Raw genomic sequence first — 18750 nt, 5'->3', positions numbered from 1 at the left:
GGCGCTGTTTGGCGTTTCTCACAGCACTTTCTCAGTCTACACGAATGGAGTGACTGGACCTACACTCGAAGCTCGTTCTAGTTCTCACCTTGGAGCAGCTAATGGAGAAACGCATGGACCACCGGTGTCACGGGGTCAGCACCGGAGTAAGTACAGCTCACTACTCATAACCAAGAGCACGTTCTCTGTTCTAACTTTACGGCAGCTTTTGTACGAGGCGAGGACACCGAAGCCGAAAAACTCGTCGCAAATGGATTTTATCTTAAACAAATTTCATTAAATAGTGAACACGGTTCTTTTCTCAAACTCCAGTGTTTCAGTGGTCATTTTATTGAAAGCCTGAGATATCGGTAAATGATCAGTATTTTATTTTGTCCTCGAGGGAGCGTACTTTCACTTTCATCGAGTTCTCCAAGATTCCCGGATGCAAAACTGTTCGAAGTCAATCTGCAACAAATCTAAACAACGAATGAACAGATATTTGACGATGAACCATTGTTAGTGTGTTGATCAGACGTCCGTGGGTAAATCAGCCCAAATTTCACTTAAACCCTCATCGTAAGCATTAACATGATTTTAAATGATGCACAATATGTTTACAAATATTGGAAATGATTGCTTCATCCTTATGGATGGCAGGTCTGTACAGTAGGAAATGACAATGTTAATAAAAAAATATCAATAATGAACTTATATCTGGAACGGTTGGCAGTGATACGTTTCTGAAATGCTTTAAAACCTAAATTAAAAGATTGAGCATAAGAGATGAACATCAAAAGTAAATGGGGTTTTCCTGAGCACTGACACTTCTTGACATTTTCTTTTCTTGAATATTAATGAAAATCACAAAAGAATGTGCCTTAAATCTGATGGATGCAGAATAAATAGGATCTGATCACTAGGATTTCCAACCTTGGTAAATGCTGATTAATGCTCACACCCTTCGTTTGTTGATAGACAACAATCCTTGCTGTAAAGTTCAATGGAGGAGTAATCATTGGGTCAGACTCCAGGGCCTCAATGGGTGGGTGAGTATCACAGTTTGTTCCTGCATTAGAGTACAACATTGCTACACACACACACACACACACTTAGATTATTCTAATCTCACTTTCAGTGTTTATTTTCTGAATCCATAGGTCCTACGTGTCTTCTAAAGTCATAAATAAGCTGATCCAAGTTCACGACAGGATATTCTGCTGCATTGCCGGCTCACTGGCAGATGCTCAAGCTGTTACAAAAATGGCGAAGTTTCAGCTCTCTTTTCACAGGTAAAATGCATCATAATATTTCAGAAGGAAAACTTTACTTTTAAAGAATGTTTGAGACACTGAACTGACCTGTGATCATAGATCAATCATTTATCTTTCTACATATCAAAATATATCTAGCCTCTTATGCCATGAAGATAGCGGTTGTTCAAGAAGAAACCACTCCGGGATAGAAATACTTCCAAAGAGGCTCTGTGAATGGACCACACTTTAATAAATTATTCTTAGTCCAGTTCCTTAAAAGTGAATGAATGGACTTGAACCATGCCTTAAAATTGGCCCCAACAACATTTCCCTGTAGGGGTCTTATATACAAGCAATAAACAGTTTTCTTGTCGTACAGCACAGATGCACTTCTTCGATTTGGAGATGTGGTGAAGGAATTTAAGAGCATAATGGAACTTGCTGTCTCTGGGTGGGATAGTGCCTTACTGTTTCAACAAACCTGCAGCATAGTCCTGCTCTATACCACATGTGGTCTATAAGTACACCCCTAGAAACACTGAATGTCTGGCACTCTGGTAGCAACAGTTTCTTATGACAACATTATTCAGATTGACAGAAGACTTAGTGAAGTTAGTGTGGATAGTGTGATTTCAATCAAAGTTATTTATTTTCTAATGGAAAATGGTATCTTTCTACAGCATACAGATGGAATCTCCTCCACTGGTGAAAGCTGCAGCATCTGTGCTAAGGGAGCTGTGCTACAGCAATAGGGAAGATCTGCAGGCTGGTTTCATCACAGCAGGTTGGGACAGTAAAAGAGGGCCACAGGTATACTATTGGTTATTATGACTCGTAGAGCAAAATGATAATGAATTAATAATAATTACCAATGCTCATAGATTAAATCTCTTTTAAATCTGTTGTCACAGAAGAATGATGCACTGTACAGTTATTCATTCATTCATTATATGTAAACCTTATCCAGTTCATGGTCGCGGTGGGAGTAGTATATATCCTACACCTTCTGTCAAACACCTCTGTGAATGATTTATGACCCCTTGATTTATGACCCCTGATTTATGACCCAGGTGACAGGTCAGTACAGGATGTCCTTATATGGGCTTCCCCTCACACCTACACCCCACCCCTGACACCCTCACCCCCCAACATATTGGGGGTGTGTTGTGTTTGCATGTGTTATTTAAAATGACCCTGTGGATTTCTATGGCTAAACGCTTTTTAAAATGTCTACAGTGTGTGTAAATCAGTCTCTTTTAAGAGAATCTGCAGTTACACCAACTATTAGTTCTGAAACCAACGTTGCTTTTGCGCCAAGGAAGAAACGGCGTGGTAAAGCATTTGGTAGCAGCCCTCGCGAATATTTTAGGGATGTTAAAATTAACCTGTTTGATTCTCGGGCTTATGACGTTTGTGGGATGGTCAAAAGTGGATCAACGCCTTCCAGTGATGTCTGTTAAAAGAAACATAAGCCGACACTGAAACCACACGAAGTCAAGAAACGAACAACACGCAAGCCATCATGTTTGAGGACATTCTTCCAGCAGACTATCCCGACACCCGTGGACCTATGTGGTGTGGAAATTATCGACTGTCAGACATTGAATATACGCCGATTGACACGGGTCATGGGCTTGTAAACTACAGCTATGGTGAATCGACGGCGGTTGCCAAAGCGGTATCAGACAACAGTTTGTTGGGTCAATATGGTGATGATCTCAGTTGTGTGGACATTGCGAACCCGCATGTTTTTCGACAAGACCCGGTGGATGATTTGGCAACGTTGATGGCTAGACAACTGACAATCGCTGAAGCTCCTGAAGACAACGCTATATCTGCTCCGATTGATGTGGTGGACGGGCAAGTAAGCTCTACGGCGCTAAAACTGATAAAGTCCACTGTCGTTGTAATCCTACAACACATCATAAACAACAAGCTGAAGGAAACATGTCTTGGTTGTGAAGTGGATCACCCTAGTCAACTTCGACATTCGTGTCTGTTTGAACCTGATATCTTCTTTTTTGAAAAATACTATAAAGATATAACAAGGACATTGTTCACGCCTGCCTTAAAACAGGCCATAGCTGGGCTTCTAAAGTGTTTTGGAATAGAACTACCCCTTCTAAAAATTCAAGGATGTGTTGAAACAGTCGTCTGTGAATTACAATGCGAGCCGTACATTGTGGAAAAGCTGCAGGAACTAAGAGAAAGCCTGATTGATCAAACCTCTGAACGGTTTGTCAGCGATGCCGTTGACTGTTGGGAAGGTGATTCAAAGACTTGCAGAGCTGTTTAAGTGAAAATGGGGATAGTTTGCGGACACCAAAGTCTGTCAAAGCGTGTGCTGAAACACCGTGTGAACTGCGAATTGACACGTTTGTTGTATAAATGTATTGACGATAGTGTGGATGATTTTACACTCGTTAATAGTGTGTATGATGTCAATGTTAAACGTTTACAAAATTTCAAGAACCAAATGAATATTGTTAAATCAACATCGCATGATTGGTGTCATTTGACACAGTTATGTATAGATTCTGATGAAACAACCCTTGTGACTATTAGTAAATTACTGTCTCTCATGCCTAAGAGTGAAAATGTGGTAAAAATTGGTTATGTGCTTTGTCTATGTACATATATAATAGACATTTGTGTGATAAAACTTTCAACAAAGAAACCAATTGATGTTCGTAAAGTGATTGAAACATTTGTTGAATATCTAGTTGAGAAAAATGTAGATGTGTGTGCAAACTTTTTAGATTTCATCGATGCATTGTGAATAAAACAGTCAAACAAACAAATCTGGGGTCATTATTTTCAACAATGTCATCTATCGACACATCAAATCTTATGAGAACGGTATATTACACGCCGTCTAATTCTGGTTCATTAGGCGGTAAAAATCGTTTGAAACGGGGTGTTTTAGAGAATACAGGATTGTGTCTGTCTGATCAACAGGTTTCAGACTGGTTATCTGGAGAGGATGCATACACACTCCACAAACCCATACGACATAATTACAAAAGAAACCGGGTTATAGTATATGGCATTGACGCTCAATTCCAAGCTGATCTTGTTGATATGAGTGCGTATTCTAGGGAAAATGACGGATATAAATATATGTTGACATGTATTGACGTGTTCAGCAAATATGCGTGGGCTCGACTGTTAAAAAATAAGTCTGGTATAGAAGTCTCAAAGGCATTTGCGAACATATTAGAAGAAGGCAGAGTTCCTCAAAAGTTACAGACTGACAGGGGTAAAGAGTTTTTCAACAAACATTTTCAAAATTTAGTATCAAAAAACAAAATCACACATTTTGCTACAGGTAGTGAGCTAAAAGCCAGTGTCATAGAGCGGTTTAATAGAACGCTAAAAAGTCGTATGTGGCGTTATCTAACAGCTGTAAACTCCAAAAGGTACATTGATGTTTTACAAGATATTATGAGCGGTTACAATAATAGTTACCACCGTAGTATCAAAACCAAGCCAGCTGATGTGACGAAAGAAAACGAATCTAGCGTGTTTAAAACGCTGTATGGTGTGAGAAACAAATTAGACAAGAAAACCATATTTAAGTACAAGACTGGTGACGTTGTGCGTATTTCTAAAGTCAGGGGTCCGTTTACAAAGGGGTATGAGGAGAACTATACACAGGAGTTTTTCACTATATCAGACTGTATCCGACGACAACCACCCGTTTATAAATTGAAAGATTATGACGGTGACATTATACACGGCCGTTTCTATGAAGAAGAGTTGCAAAAAATACGCATGTCTACAGAAAAAGCATTCAAAGTTGAAAAAATTTTGGATAAAAAAAAACAGGGTAAAAAAACAATGGTTTTAGTGAAATGGTTAGGTTGGCCGTCAAAATTTAACAGCTGGGTTCCTGAAAATGATGTTGTGGACATACAAAGGCCTTAAAAGGTGTTGTACTTTGTGAACTAGTTCATTTACATCAAAGGACAAATATGGGGGACAATGGTTTTTGCGTCACACTGCCGAGCAATTCGTCTATGTCGGTATACCCCGATAATCAAATTTCTAATTATAGAACAAAACTAGCGAAACCAATCGATCTAAAAGGTGACTGGGAAGTAGGGGTGATAGAGTTTCAATACCCACGAACGTGGACAACCTTTTGTGAGATAGATGCCACATTTAGCGTCATTGATAAAAAATCGGGCAAAACAACACAAATAACACTACCTACAGGGTATTATAACCATATACCGGCATTAGTTGCTGAGATTAATATCCATCTAGCAGACCATTCAATAGGTCTTGTTTATGACCAAATAAGTCACAGGTTATTTATTAAGACGTTATCTGATATCGGTTTGATATTTAATGGTAAACTAGCCATCATCTTGGGTTTTAAACCGGGTGTGATACTAGAGTGTGTAGTTAAAACAAATGACCCGGATGTCGTACAGAAAGAGTACGCGCCACACCCTGTCGACATCTATGGTGGTTTCTACTCAATGTTTGTTTACACAGACATTGTTGATTACCAATTAATTGGTGACAGTTTTGTACCTCTGTTGAGATGTGTACATATATCAGGGAACAACCATGATATTGTCACAGTTAGATACAGTAAGCCACACTACGTGTCGACAACAAAATCACAGATAAACGATATCGCTATAGAAGTGAAAACCGATCAGAACCAGCACGTAAATTTTTCTTATGGGAAAGTGGTTGTAAAGCTACACTTTAGACCTGTAAAACAAGGAATTAGGTTTTGAAAATGGAATCTTTCAACAGACTGGCCATGGATCCTGAACGTTACGTTTCTTACTATCAAAGTCAGGCCGGAGGCCACATGCCCGGCTATACAGGTAGCCCAACAATGTATGGCGCGGGATTTGGTGGGATTTTTAGAAATTTATTCAGAATGGCTATACCGTTGTTCAAGAAGGGTTTTAATATAGCCAAACCACATCTAAAAACAGCTGCTAAAAACATTGTAAGCGATGTTGTCAGTAACGGTCTGACGCGTATGATGGCACACAATCAAGATGGGTCGGGTATGTTGGTGATGGCTCGAAAATCTGTGAAACGACCCCCTGGTAAGAGGCGTGGCCGTCCTGCTAAGAAAACCAAGCTTGAGATGAAAAAACACATAGTGTCAAAAAGAAAGCGTAAGGGGAAGCAGACAACAACATCGACCTGTAGGAAACCTGTTAAAACCATTTTCTGATCATGGCTCTACTTCATCGCATGTCTGAGGAGTGTATTAAATCAGAACTGGACTTGTTTACAGTACCTTTAACACAAACCGCTATTGAGAAAAACACTTATGTCGAAATTCCGCCGCTGTCAGCAATATCCGACACTGCCCCACTGGAGTTTTTCATAGCCGGCCATGGTGAAGATTATATGGATCTAAATAACACACTATTATACCTTCGTCTTAAAATCACAAAACCTGACGGAAGCGACATTGATGACGGAGCCGCTGTGGGGTTGATAAACTATCCTGGAGCTACAATATTTTCACAGGTCGACGTGTCCCTAGGAGACAGGCTGGTATCACAGAGTTCAAGTACCTACCCATACCGTAGCATGATAGAATGTCTCGCCAACTATGGTCGGGACACCCTGGAAACTGTCTTCTCTGCAGGCCTCTTTTATCTGGACACTGCAGGGCATATGGATGAAACAAACCCCGCAAGGAACAATCGCGGTTTGGCAAAGAGGGCCGCATTTACAAACGCTAGTAATGTGGTAGAACTGCTGACCCCGATTCATAGCGACATATTTTTTCAGGAGAAATTGATGCTTAACGGTGTTGATATAAAAATTCGCATGACACGTAATAAGGATGATTTCTGTCTAATGCGGCATGACGCGTTAGCATACAAAGTGAATATTCTCTCTGCATCGTTATTTGTCAAAAAAGTATCTGTGTCACCAGCTGTAAGGTTGGGTCATGCCCAGACATTGTTGTCAACAACGGCTAAATACCCCATTGACCGAGTGTGTCTAAAAAATTTTTCCATACCTGCTGGAACACGTGTTTCTAACCAAGAAAATTTGTTCTTGGGGACTCTACCTAAGTCTATGATAATAGCCATGGTTGATAATGATGCATTCACAGGCGCCTATAATAAAAACCCCTTCGCGTTTAAACATTACAACTTGGAGTTTCTTGCGGTCTATTTAGACGGCCAACAATTTCCAGCCAAACCACACCAACCCGATTTCCACACTGGTTCCGCCGTGCGCGAATTCTTCCAGTTAGCGCTTGCATCTGGAAGACATCTGAAAAACCAGGCATTGCCAATTGATAGGCAGGATTTCCTACAGGGCTACACTCTGTATGCGTTTAACCTCACACCTGATGAAGAATGCGGTCAACACGTGTCTTTGGTCAAATCAGGTAATATTAGACTGGAGGTCCGTTTCAGACAGCCGCTCCCGCATACTGTAAATTTGGTTGTGTATGCTGTTTTTGACAGCATCATTGAAATCTCTAACCGAAGACAAGTTTTAGTGGATTATTACTAATGAATACGTTGGAGCTGTCTGCTGTAATGGACAAAGTGGCTGTTAACACACATTTTCTCGGTGTGTTAGCATGTGACCAATTACCAACAAATGGTATATGGAAATTACCTGTGACGGCTATTGTCAATACACACTCATCTGATCTTCCTGGCGAACACTGGCTTGCTATCTACATAAGTGAAGACCGTGTCGGGTGTTTTTTTGACAGTTTTGGAAATGCACCTACCTATGACAAGTTCCCTAAAATTATTAGTGATTTCCTTAAAACAACATGCACGACTTTGAGGTATTCTACCAGACAAGTTCAAGATTTTACATCAACCACATGCGGTCAACATTGTGTGTTTTTTCTATACCACATGGTTAGACTGTGTAATTATGAAGAAGTGATGTCAAAATATGGTTTTAATTTAACTAAAAATGACAATATGGTTTCAACCTTTGTGAAACATTTGTATCCGTGTGTTTGTAAGAACAGGTCGTTTATTTGTATACAACATGTTCAAAAAGGAGAGATGTTTATTGTATAACCCTGTGTAGTGTAAAGCTGACGAATAAAAACACTGATTTTCAAAAAGATTTTCAACTCTGGTTCGTTTATTTACAAATATACATGTAACAATAATAAAACAACAAATGACAGTTTTTCAAACATTGTGAAAAATATTCAAAACAATCAAGTAAACAAAACAATCACACATCAGATAAAATAAAAATAAAATATATAACAGTTAGAAGTTTAACCAAACACTTCTGTCTAAAACGGGGGAGAGAAATCTGGGGTGTTCAACACTCTTAACAGACGATTGCAAAGTGTCTTTCACTGGTGTAGCATAATCAGCAGACTTTTTATTTTTTAACAAATTAATTTTTTGTCTGACAAACTTATTTGGTATGGTAGAAAGAGGTATGTTTAAAACAGCAAAAGCCTCTAGAAACTCGCTCCACCCCCGAGGTCTACGATCATCGCTAACACGGTGTGCGGTGGTGATGCTTTTCACCAAGTCCAGAATATGTGACCCTGGGATCGTACGTCCATTTAAGACAAATTCTCCTAATTCATTCCAGGAAGACACATCTTTTGATTTAGACATTGTATCTAAAACATACTGAACATTCTGTCTGCTTCGCGAAGATACATTTCTAAGAACATCATCGGTTATGGAATGTTTGTTACCAGTCTGATCGACAACATTTATTTCCTTATTAACAGTATCCGCAGGCGGCAATGACAATGTTAAAGTATTGGTCTCCATATCACCATGTTTAGCGATGGTTAAATATCTCTGTAACACGGATGTATAAAGTTTGGCCTTCTCGTGGGGGTCGAGATCCCTCCTGGCCAAAATATCTCTGATCGACACGTCCAAATCATTTTCTACAATTTGTCTGACAGCGCCCCGACTGTTATCACTCTTTAACTTATCCAACTGGTGCTGAGGTACCAAAAATAATTTTTCAGCATACTCCATGTCTTCAGTTTATCTCCCTGCTATCAAGCTTGCTATAAATGGTAAAGCAACGCTTAACAATGGTAAAAGAAAGCCGCCTTTCTGATTAATTATTTTCTTTTTCCGTGAAACACCAACCTTTTTATTTGCGATAAATTTAATTTCAGACTTCTTCTTCTTTAACTCACGATATTGTGTTGATGTGAGAGGCACGGTGCCATTAAGAACATTAAGGGCAACCTCGCACAGAGTTAAGATAAGTTCATTAGACGCCGTTTGTAAAATAACACGTCTCTGTGCTGGTGTGGCTTTAAATAAAAGTTTAAGAAGCGGCAGGTTTCTATATAGTCTGTCCGACATACTGATCTATCTGCGTATTTTCGGAATGTAAACAACAGGCGTGTTTGAAAGCAGATCTGTTCTGAGACGAAAATTTTCAGGAGTCTTAGCTTTATAATCAATTAAAAGGTGACCGAAGGGCTTGCTAACAGCGTTTTGAAAACATTCCATGAAAAATTTGGTGTTGCCGGGGTACATCTGTCTACCTAATACACAAACCTGATTGTTGTCTCTAGGATTTTTAAATAATATGAGATAGTTTGTGTTCAAACTAATTGTCCTACTAGACTTTCCTTGAAAAAACAAATTTTGCATTAAGTAAATGGCACTTAAATTTCTGTGATGTACATACTGTGTAAACACCTTTTCCACTTCGGCATTATTGCTGGCATCTTTCATAACATCATCAATTATTAACAAATTATTTCTGTTAAGCGGTAAAAGTGTGTCGTCACATAGCGACGTTGGTATCCCTTGAACAAAAATAATATTTCTTATCTTTAACATTTCATCATAAAGGGGTTGCCAGCAGTCATAAATGTATACTATATTTTCTATTTTATTTGAAATCAACTCATCAGAACGCTCAATCAACTGTTTTACAAAAAAAGTTTTTCCGGAATTTGATGGTCCGCTTATTACACACGAAAATGGGTGTTGTAATCTAAAATCAAACCCGTCAACATCTATCACACCTCGACCGTCTTTAGTACCCATAAGGAAGTGTTGAAAAATCAGGCAACAGGACACGTTTGTTGTACACAACTTTAAACCGCTTCACTACTGATTTGTTTTTCAGCGTGAGGTTCTTTTTATTTCTCACAATGCCGTCAGCGCGAGCAAGTATGTGTCGGCTAGTATCGCGATTTGTCACATAATTATCAACAAGGTCAATAAGTGTGTCGAGTCTAATAACTTTTGAGTTTTCAGAATTTAGCGTAATGCCCTTTGCTTTCATGCATGTTTTACCGCCAGCTGTAAGATAACCGTACGTCTTAGGACCTCCCGAGCAGAACTCTGTAATGTAATCACCACCACCAATCTCGTCTGTCAAATCGCCTAAATAAGGCCCCAGAGGGGGTTCCCAATCACCTTCACGAGAAACAAAAATAACACTGTCAGTATCGCTATACAACAACCTGTCTCCCAATTTATCCATTAGATTATACAATTCTAAACGAGCGTGAGCTGTTGTAAATGCGCCGAGGAATACATTAATATCGCGTGTTGGACAGCTGTCTCCAGCCGAATAGCACCACTGAATCAATGCTGCGGTGTCGGACACAAATGAAAAGTGTTTAACCTCATAGCCGTCACCAAAGATGTGTTGTGAAAACTGTTCAGGGTCCGTTAACACTTCAGACACGGGCAGGTTTTCCCTCATTGAAAAACGCCCCCACAAACTGTTTAACAACAATTTGTTAATAGAACGACGCGCCTGGTTAAGGCATATCTTGTCAGGATTCAGTTGGATATTTTCCTTTTCAAAATAATCCCTGATGTATTCGGCCCTCTCTTCCTCTGTGACAGCATGTGCTGGATAACCACTGGCCTCCTGCTTGTACTGTAAAAACGTCTTTACATACTCGCAGAACAACGTCTCTGAACTGTCTGGGAAATGCCAAACTTCGTGGATTTTTGCAACTACATACCCTTTCTCAACAGCCTTCACTAGTTCAATACTGACCCATGACCCCGTTATAGATCTCTCTTCATCACTATGCATACACGAACGCAACTGGTTTTCGTGCCCGGCACATGTGCGGCACAGCGGGAACATTAACTTTCCATTACAACGATATGGTAAAACAGGGTGGAGGAGTTTTCTTGGCGGATATACTGTTGCCTTGACTAGACCATAGTAATCCTCAAGAGGTTGAAAGTCTTTGAAAAATATTTGGGGGTGCCCTACCGGGTATTTCTTCCGGGCCTGGCAGAATGGGTACAAGCTAGTGAAGTCCAAATATCTAATCTTCTCACCCTCCTTTGCTTTGTAATACAAATTATACGCATTTGTTCGACCACCAAAAAGTGCGTCTCTTGGTTTGAGCCTTTCAGGAGCTGTGTAATTAGAAATGAACGTGGCAACATCCAAATCATCCCTCTTAGCAGATGCCCACTGACATTCCCACATCACTTCAACTTCTAGACCATATGCACGAACAAGCGTCTCCACCTTGGTATCAAACCGCATTCGCAAATCACCATACAAGACCTTTGACATAGGATGGCACTGGTTCGGGTTGTAACGACATTCATGACCATGATGCATGCAACCATTAAATTCTAAAGCTTTTCGCACACCATCTTTTTCATAATAACCATCCACATAATATGCGCCAAACTTCATTTCCCCGTGAGTTAAAGCGTGGTGCACATCAACATCTCTTACATGCTTAACATACTCAAGCCATTCAATAGAGACGTTAGAGAATGTCTTGTGCTGGTTAATGTATGCGTTGTTGTGTGTCAGCGCCAGCGTGTCTTTTGGTAGAAAATGTGTTTTGTATACTGCCATACAACATGATGCTAATGTCGTATAATTAAACGGGTCTAGCTTTGTGCACTGAATGAATTCTTCGCGATACTTGATACATGCTTCGCGCAGTAAAACAACGTCGTTCCTGCCGTAAACATACAACTCCTTTTGGAAGTCAAAAACACCGTTTGAGACTGTGTCGTACCATTCGTCAAACTCTTTTTTGTCTTTGTCGTTCATAGTGTCATAACCATAAAAACCCTTTTCAGGGTATGGCCCCACATAGTTCTCATTTTGTTTTAAATTGAATTTGTGTGGGAAATGTCCTTTCTCGGAGCATGTTAGATTTAAGGCTGATGTTGTTTTAGCCAAACGCATTGGAATGAATGAATATGAGTCTATGTAACGTTGTTTGTATGTTTCATCATACATGGAGATCAGTCTACACCCCATCATGGTGATTTTGACAGCGACACCCACACTAGAAAAATATTCCAATAATAGAAAATTGTCAAAACCGGCCGCATTGTGTGCTAACCATGTGTACCCTTGATATTTGAGCTGTCTAAACTTTCTCATAAGCCTTTCTATGCAGTCAGACCCTTCTGCAGTGAATTCTGTACCATCATATGTAATAGCGCAGACAAAATTAGCTTCATGCTTTCCATTTTCAAAGCGTGTCTCAAAGTCGAAAAAGATGTAGGAATTACTGGGTTCTTTTATTTTGATCGGCTGTATGTAACATTCATGTGTGGTGTCCGATATTAAATCTTCACCACAATGAACACAACGACCCGACATACACTTGTGGGGTTTTGGTTTTATTAAACTTACGTGATAACGATGGCCACATTTTTTGCAATACTTAGTTAGATTGCATGAGGATGCTATCACCCCTGTAATAGACTGTTGTTTTTGTTTCTTATGCTGCTCATAGCAATAGACAGACTTGCAGTAACGCGAACAGTCATCACAATATTTCACACGCCTGGGGTGTTTGTGACACATCGCATCTTGACACACATCGCAACTATATTTACAGCTATGATCTCTGGCGTTAGTGTAGCCCGTATAACAAAACGTGCAAACATGCGGCACCCCCATGAACGCTTTCAAATTTTTTACCAAATAATAATGACCGTCATGGAGGTACAGAAACGCAGTCTTGGTATGTGGTTTGTCTTTGGTTTGGTACTTTTCTAATTTACCCGAACGACTCTTGTGGAACACAACTATTTTAATACCATACTTATATTCAAAACGACCAATATCATTAAAACCTACTCTATGGTCACGTGTGTAGCCAATGTTTATCTGTATCTGTTCGGCTATAGGTTCTAACGTGTTATGTGGTACATGCGGATTCAGAAAAAGAGCAATGCAGATTGCAAAACACAGATTGTTTGAGATGTTTGTTGGGCAGAAAAGATTCAGTCTGTTCCTTTTGATCACCTGATCGTGTGCTAGGTCACGCACCTTACGACGAACACCACCATTTTTACCCACGACTATCGAGACAGTCAGCGCCAAACTCTCATCCGTTTTAATACTGTTGTTGCTCTGCATAACCCTTTCAATAGCGTCTGAAAATCTGTCTACACTGTAACCATCCCTTGAAGACAACACCGTGTTTACATCAGATGTTAAACTACTACCTCTTAGGGTGATGTCGACAACACCGCCATCACCAGCCAAGACCCTGGAGAATGACACAATTTCTGACAACACATCGTGTATATAGGACGTGTATGAAGCTATGTCTGTGGATGGCGCATCATGTAAATTCAGCATCCGGTGAAGCACAACGCTGTTAAACCGATTCCTAGACACTATGGTATAATCGTCTACAACACCACCATTTCTCACCAATTCTGCTATATTACCGTCAGATAAACCATAGTTAGGAGCTGTTGGGTCAAATGCTGAATGTCTAGGTGTTGTCACAGCACTACCTGTTTGTTCATTGTTTATGTGTTGTGTATTATTTTGAATATCATTTTCTAGGTCTGCTATAGCCATGTCGCATTCTTCGATAAGACAGTGTAGTTTTTCACATGGAGACAACCGCCCCCAAGCATCATATGTTGCGTCATCACATGCAAAATCTGTTGATTGTTCGCCACTACTATCATATCTACAACGCTTAACCGGTTGTGTATGTGATGTTTGACTAGTGTTTGTCAACCATTCGTCCAGTGTAATTTGTGATAAGCCATGTGCGTTACTGTTATCGCTGTCTTGTATGTCTACGTCTTGTTGGTTGCTAAGCGATTCAATACCCATATCATATTCGTCCATAAGACAAAGCATTTTTTCACTCGGAGACAACTGTTTCCACGCTTCATATATTGGGTCATCACGCGCAAAATCTGTAGATGCCATGACTGTTTAGACCTATTTGGTTTTCGATACACAAATTGTTGGTTTTTAAATGTCAATGGTTTAAAATAATGCTATTACTTTTGAATGTACGTTAATGATTTGATTTATTTAACACATACTTGAAAAAAAAACAAAAAAAAACCACAGTATATTATTAACACAATAATAATAATAATAACAATTATAATATTAACTATTATTATCTACAAGACGGCCCTGCAACAGGGATCCGTGTTGATTTTTTTAACTGCAAAAGTCTGTTTAATTTATACAACAATTCTAACGCTGTTTCACTGTGCGCAACCTGTTTCTTACACAAACCATGAATATCCTTAACTAAATTGGCATTAGCTGTTTGTTCTTTACACAAGGCTTCAATACGTTCAACCTGTTTCTGAATAATATTGTCACGCCTGCGGTTTAAAGCAGCCTGCCTACGCTGTTCAATAGAGATTTTAGCGATCTCCTGTGACATCTGTCTCATCAACGTTATTAGCTCAACAGGGTTGTTAGCACAATTACAACCCCCCACCTGGTTTTGTTGTTGTTGTTGTTGTTGTTGTTGTTGTTGTTCGTGATCTTGATTGGATTTTATTTCATCCGTAACAGAGTCCCCAGGTTCGATCAGAGCATCATTTAACACATCATTCGGCACAACAGCAGCACCGTTGTCCTCCTTTACTGTAAAGCTGTTATCATTCCATGTTTTAAATAACTCATCAGACCATCCAGCGGCGCACAGACCAGGATCAACACAGTCCTCATACACCGACAGATCGAAAATGTCCAAATCTATGAACAGATCAAATAATGAAACACTCGTTAACACACAAACCTCATGTTATAAATAATACAAATAATATTTAATTGTGTTTTTATTACCGTTTGTTTTGTGGATATCGTCCAATCTAAGACGTTTACCACTACTTGAGCGCGATGTTTGAGCACCACCAGATCCAAAACTACCACGTTTTCCTTGTGGAACAGGCACCCTGATGTCCCTTGGGACGCTTTGATTGGATCGGGTAGGACTGCTTGTTAAACACGGCGTAAATGTTTGCGGCGCTTGGTCGTTGTTGGCGTACGTAGCATCCAATGGTTCAACAACGGCAGAGGTGCCGGGAACAACTTCAAACCCTGGCGGTGTTAAGAGATTTGTTTCTTCAACCAAACGTGTCAACCCTACTACAGAGAACATATAAATTACACACTATTGCGACACACAATCAAAATATAACACCATGAGTTATAAGATGTATCAGACAACCTACCAAGAGGATTTAAATACCCCGTAGCATCCACAGTTTCTGAAGAAATGAAAAAATAATCTCATGAATAACAACTAAAATCAAAAAAGACACATAAAATAATAAAGAGCAGAGTCATACCTTCACAAAGTTGTGATAAACCTTCAATGCTCCTAATGGCACGGATGGTTTCTAACTCAGATGTACCTAGACAAGATAAACCCTGTTAAGTGGGTAAGAAAATATTATATCACCGAAATTCTGACAAAAAATTAGGTAGAAATCTGTAGTTTAAACACTTACCGAAAATGTAGGACTCCATTGCGACTTCCAAATAGTGTCGGTATAGGCTTTCTCACAAACACAGGATTCAAGCTAACTATATATACATGGGGGGCTGTGGGTGTGTCAGGGGTGTGGTGTGGGTGTGAGGGGAAACCCGTATAAGGGCATCCTGTACTGACCTGTCAGTCATAAGCCCGAGAATCAAACAGGTTAATTTTAACATCCCTAAAATATTCGCGAGGGCTGCTACCAAATGCTTTACCACGCCGTTTCTTCCTTGGCGCAAAAGCAACGTTGGTTTCAGAACTAATAGTTGGTGTAACTGCAGATTCTCTTAAAAGAGACTGATTTACACACACTGTAGACATTTTAAAAAGCGTTTAGCCATAGAAATCCACAGGGTCATTTTAAATAACACATGCAAACACAACACACCCCCAATATGTTGGGGGGTGAGGGTGTCAGGGGTGGGGTGTAGGTGTGAGGGGAAGCCCATATAAGGACATCCTGTACTGACCTGTCACCTGGGTCATAAATCAGGGGTCATAAATCAAGGGGTCATAAATCATTCACAGAGGTGTTTGACAGAAGGTGTAGGATATATACTACTGGTGGGTCCAGAGCCTACCTGGAATCATTGGGAGCATGGCAGGAATACACCCTGGAGGGGGCACCAGTCCTTCACAGCGCAACACACACACACACACTCACACACACATTCACTCACACATATGGACACTTTTGAGTTGCCAATCCACCTACCAACGTGTGTTTTTGGACTGTGGAAGGAAACCGGAGCACCCGGAGGAAACCCACACGGACACAGGGAGAACACACCACACTCCTCACAGACAATCACCCGAAGGAAACCCACGCAGACACAGAGAGAACACACCACACTCCTCACAGACAATCACCCGAAGGAAACCCACGCAGACACAGAGAGAACACACCACACTCCTCACAGACAGTCACCCGGAGGAAACCCACGCAGACACAGGGAGAACACACCACACTCCTCACAGACAGTCACCCGGAAGAAACCCACACAGACACAGGGAGAACACACCACACTCCTCACAGACAGTCACCCGGAGGAAACCCACACAGACACTGGGAGAACACACCACACTCCTCACAGACAGTCACCCGGAGGAAACCCACGCAGACACAGGGAGAACACACCACACTCCTCACAGACAGTCACCCGGAAGAAACCCACACAGACACAGGGAGAACACACCACACTCCTCACAGACAGTCACCCGGAGGAAACCCACACAGACACTGGGAGAACACACCACACTCCTCACAGACAGTCACCCGGAGTGGGAATCGAACCCACAACCTCCAGGTCCCTGGGGCTATGTGATTGCGAGGAGAAATATCCATCTTTAGACACCTACTGGAATGCATCCTTTAATAGGCAGACAGTTAGTCCATGCTCTAATACCATTACCATTAGATAAAAAACAGAATCTGAAAAATTAATACCGCAAACCTGAAGTGGATGAGCGGTTACAGATAATGAATGCATGAATGAAAAATTAATGTAAGTAATTGTCTGTTTTTTCCTTGCATACAATGCTCATTAATTCCTTTGCTGTGTGTCACTTTAGGTATACACTGTATCGATGGGAGGAATGTTGATTAATCAACCTTTTACTATAGCTGGTTCTGGCAGCACCTATATCTACGGCTACGTAGATGCTAAATACAAACCTGACATGAGCAGAGAAGAGTGTCTTCAGTTCAGTACGAATGGTATGCTGGAATTTAAGTTTGAGGGTTGAATAAGAGGTTAAAGAGAAGATGGGAGGAGGGGTGGTGGTGGTTGTGCAAGGGTACAAATAGAGGTTGAGAAGAAATCGGGGCATAATCCAGCTCCTAAAACTGTGTCATATGGTGATTTCACTTAACATTTTGCCAGTCTGTTCTGATTTTTCCCTAGTAATTTTTATATACAATTATAATAATAGGAATACATTTATCACAAGACATACATCACACTACATCACAGTTTCTTATACAATAGTATAGAGGTTAATGTAGCATGTTCTACATGGATCATAACAACACATTGTGTGCCAACATTTCATCCTATAAAGCAGGTGTCACTACTGTATTCAGTATACAACATGCAAATGAGCTGTGAGAATGAAACTAAGATTTAATGCTTGACTTAACCCTTTGTCTTCTCCAGCACTGACCCTGGCTATAGGCAGAGACAATGTTAGTGGAGGCGTGATCCACATGGTGGTGATTACCAAGGATGGAGCTGAACATGTCATCATTCCTGGTGATAAACTTCCCAAGTTCCATGATGGCTAGAATATCTGTATAACAGTGGATTTGATTCCTGGAGTAACACTGTTCTGCATGTTGTAGTGTGTTCCCTGTTCCATAAATCCGGTTAAGTCCCGGCTTTTTAATCATTCATTCATTCATTCACTGTTGACATCACTGTAGGTCTGAGTGTACAAGAACATTAAAAATCTTTGATAACTTGTTATTCATTAATTCATTCACTCATATGCTGTTGCCTTCGTGGTCATTTTCTGTGATTCAAATAACTGCAAATGTGAATTAATTAACTGCTGTCTACTGTCAAGTTCAATCTAGTCGCTGGCTGAAAGACAAGGTAATTTTTTATTTAATTTGGGGTTTATTTCACGTAACTAGACTTAGAGTAAGAATGTTCTATAATTTCCACACTCAACATATCCTCCTTACAATAATTTAAAAGTAATAACTACATTGATTTTGAAATCAGTTAACAATGATTAGGGAAAGGTAAAAAAATTAAATAAAAA

General features: G+C 40.2%; 2 protein-coding genes across 2 annotated transcripts; one reads left to right on the top strand and one right to left on the bottom strand.

Moving 5' to 3' along the window:
- The first annotated feature begins 1 nt into the window (after position 1).
- psmb12 (proteasome 20S subunit beta 12) lies at positions 2-18439 on the top strand. The gene is made up of 6 exons (XM_066674941.1): positions 2-146; positions 958-1028; positions 1140-1271; positions 1916-2045; positions 17557-17701; positions 18141-18439. The coding sequence occupies exons 1-6, from the start codon at positions 102-104 to the stop codon at positions 18266-18268; spliced, it is 651 nt and encodes a 216-aa protein (XP_066531038.1). The 5' UTR covers positions 2-101; the 3' UTR covers positions 18269-18439.
- Positions 14605-16513, bottom strand: LOC136699087 (uncharacterized). Its single transcript, XM_066673531.1, has 5 exons — positions 15956-16513; positions 15794-15859; positions 15677-15712; positions 15288-15590; positions 14605-15197 (listed from the first exon to the last, which is right to left on the bottom strand). Exons 1-5 carry the CDS (start codon positions 15972-15974, stop codon positions 14605-14607), a joined length of 1017 nt encoding a protein of 338 aa, XP_066529628.1. The 5' UTR covers positions 15975-16513.
- Positions 18440-18750: the final 311 nt, after the last annotated feature.

This window comes from Hoplias malabaricus, chromosome 6, assembly GCF_029633855.1.
Source record: "Hoplias malabaricus isolate fHopMal1 chromosome 6, fHopMal1.hap1, whole genome shotgun sequence".
Lineage (NCBI taxonomy): Eukaryota > Metazoa > Chordata > Actinopteri > Characiformes > Erythrinidae > Hoplias > Hoplias malabaricus.
Note: the sequence above shows the minus strand (reverse complement) of the source record. Positions and strands in the feature narration are given on the sequence as shown.

Coding starts and splice junctions, on each gene's coding strand:
- psmb12 (XM_066674941.1), top strand. CDS start 102: ATGGAGAAACGCATGGACCACCGGTGTCACGGGGTCAGCACCGGA. Junction 1,029..1,139: donor TCCAGGGCCTCAATGGGTGG/GTGAGTATCACA, acceptor CTGAATCCATAG/GTCCTACGTGTCTTCTAAAG. Junction 17,702..18,140: donor TCTTCAGTTCAGTACGAATG/GTATGCTGGAAT, acceptor TGTCTTCTCCAG/CACTGACCCTGGCTATAGGC.
- LOC136699087 (XM_066673531.1), bottom strand. Junction 15,591..15,676: donor GGGGTATTTAAATCCTCTTG/GTAGGTTGTCTG, acceptor TGTTCTCTGTAG/TAGGGTTGACACGTTTGGTT. Junction 15,198..15,287: donor CGATATCCACAAAACAAACG/GTAATAAAAACA, acceptor ATCTGTTCATAG/ATTTGGACATTTTCGATCTG.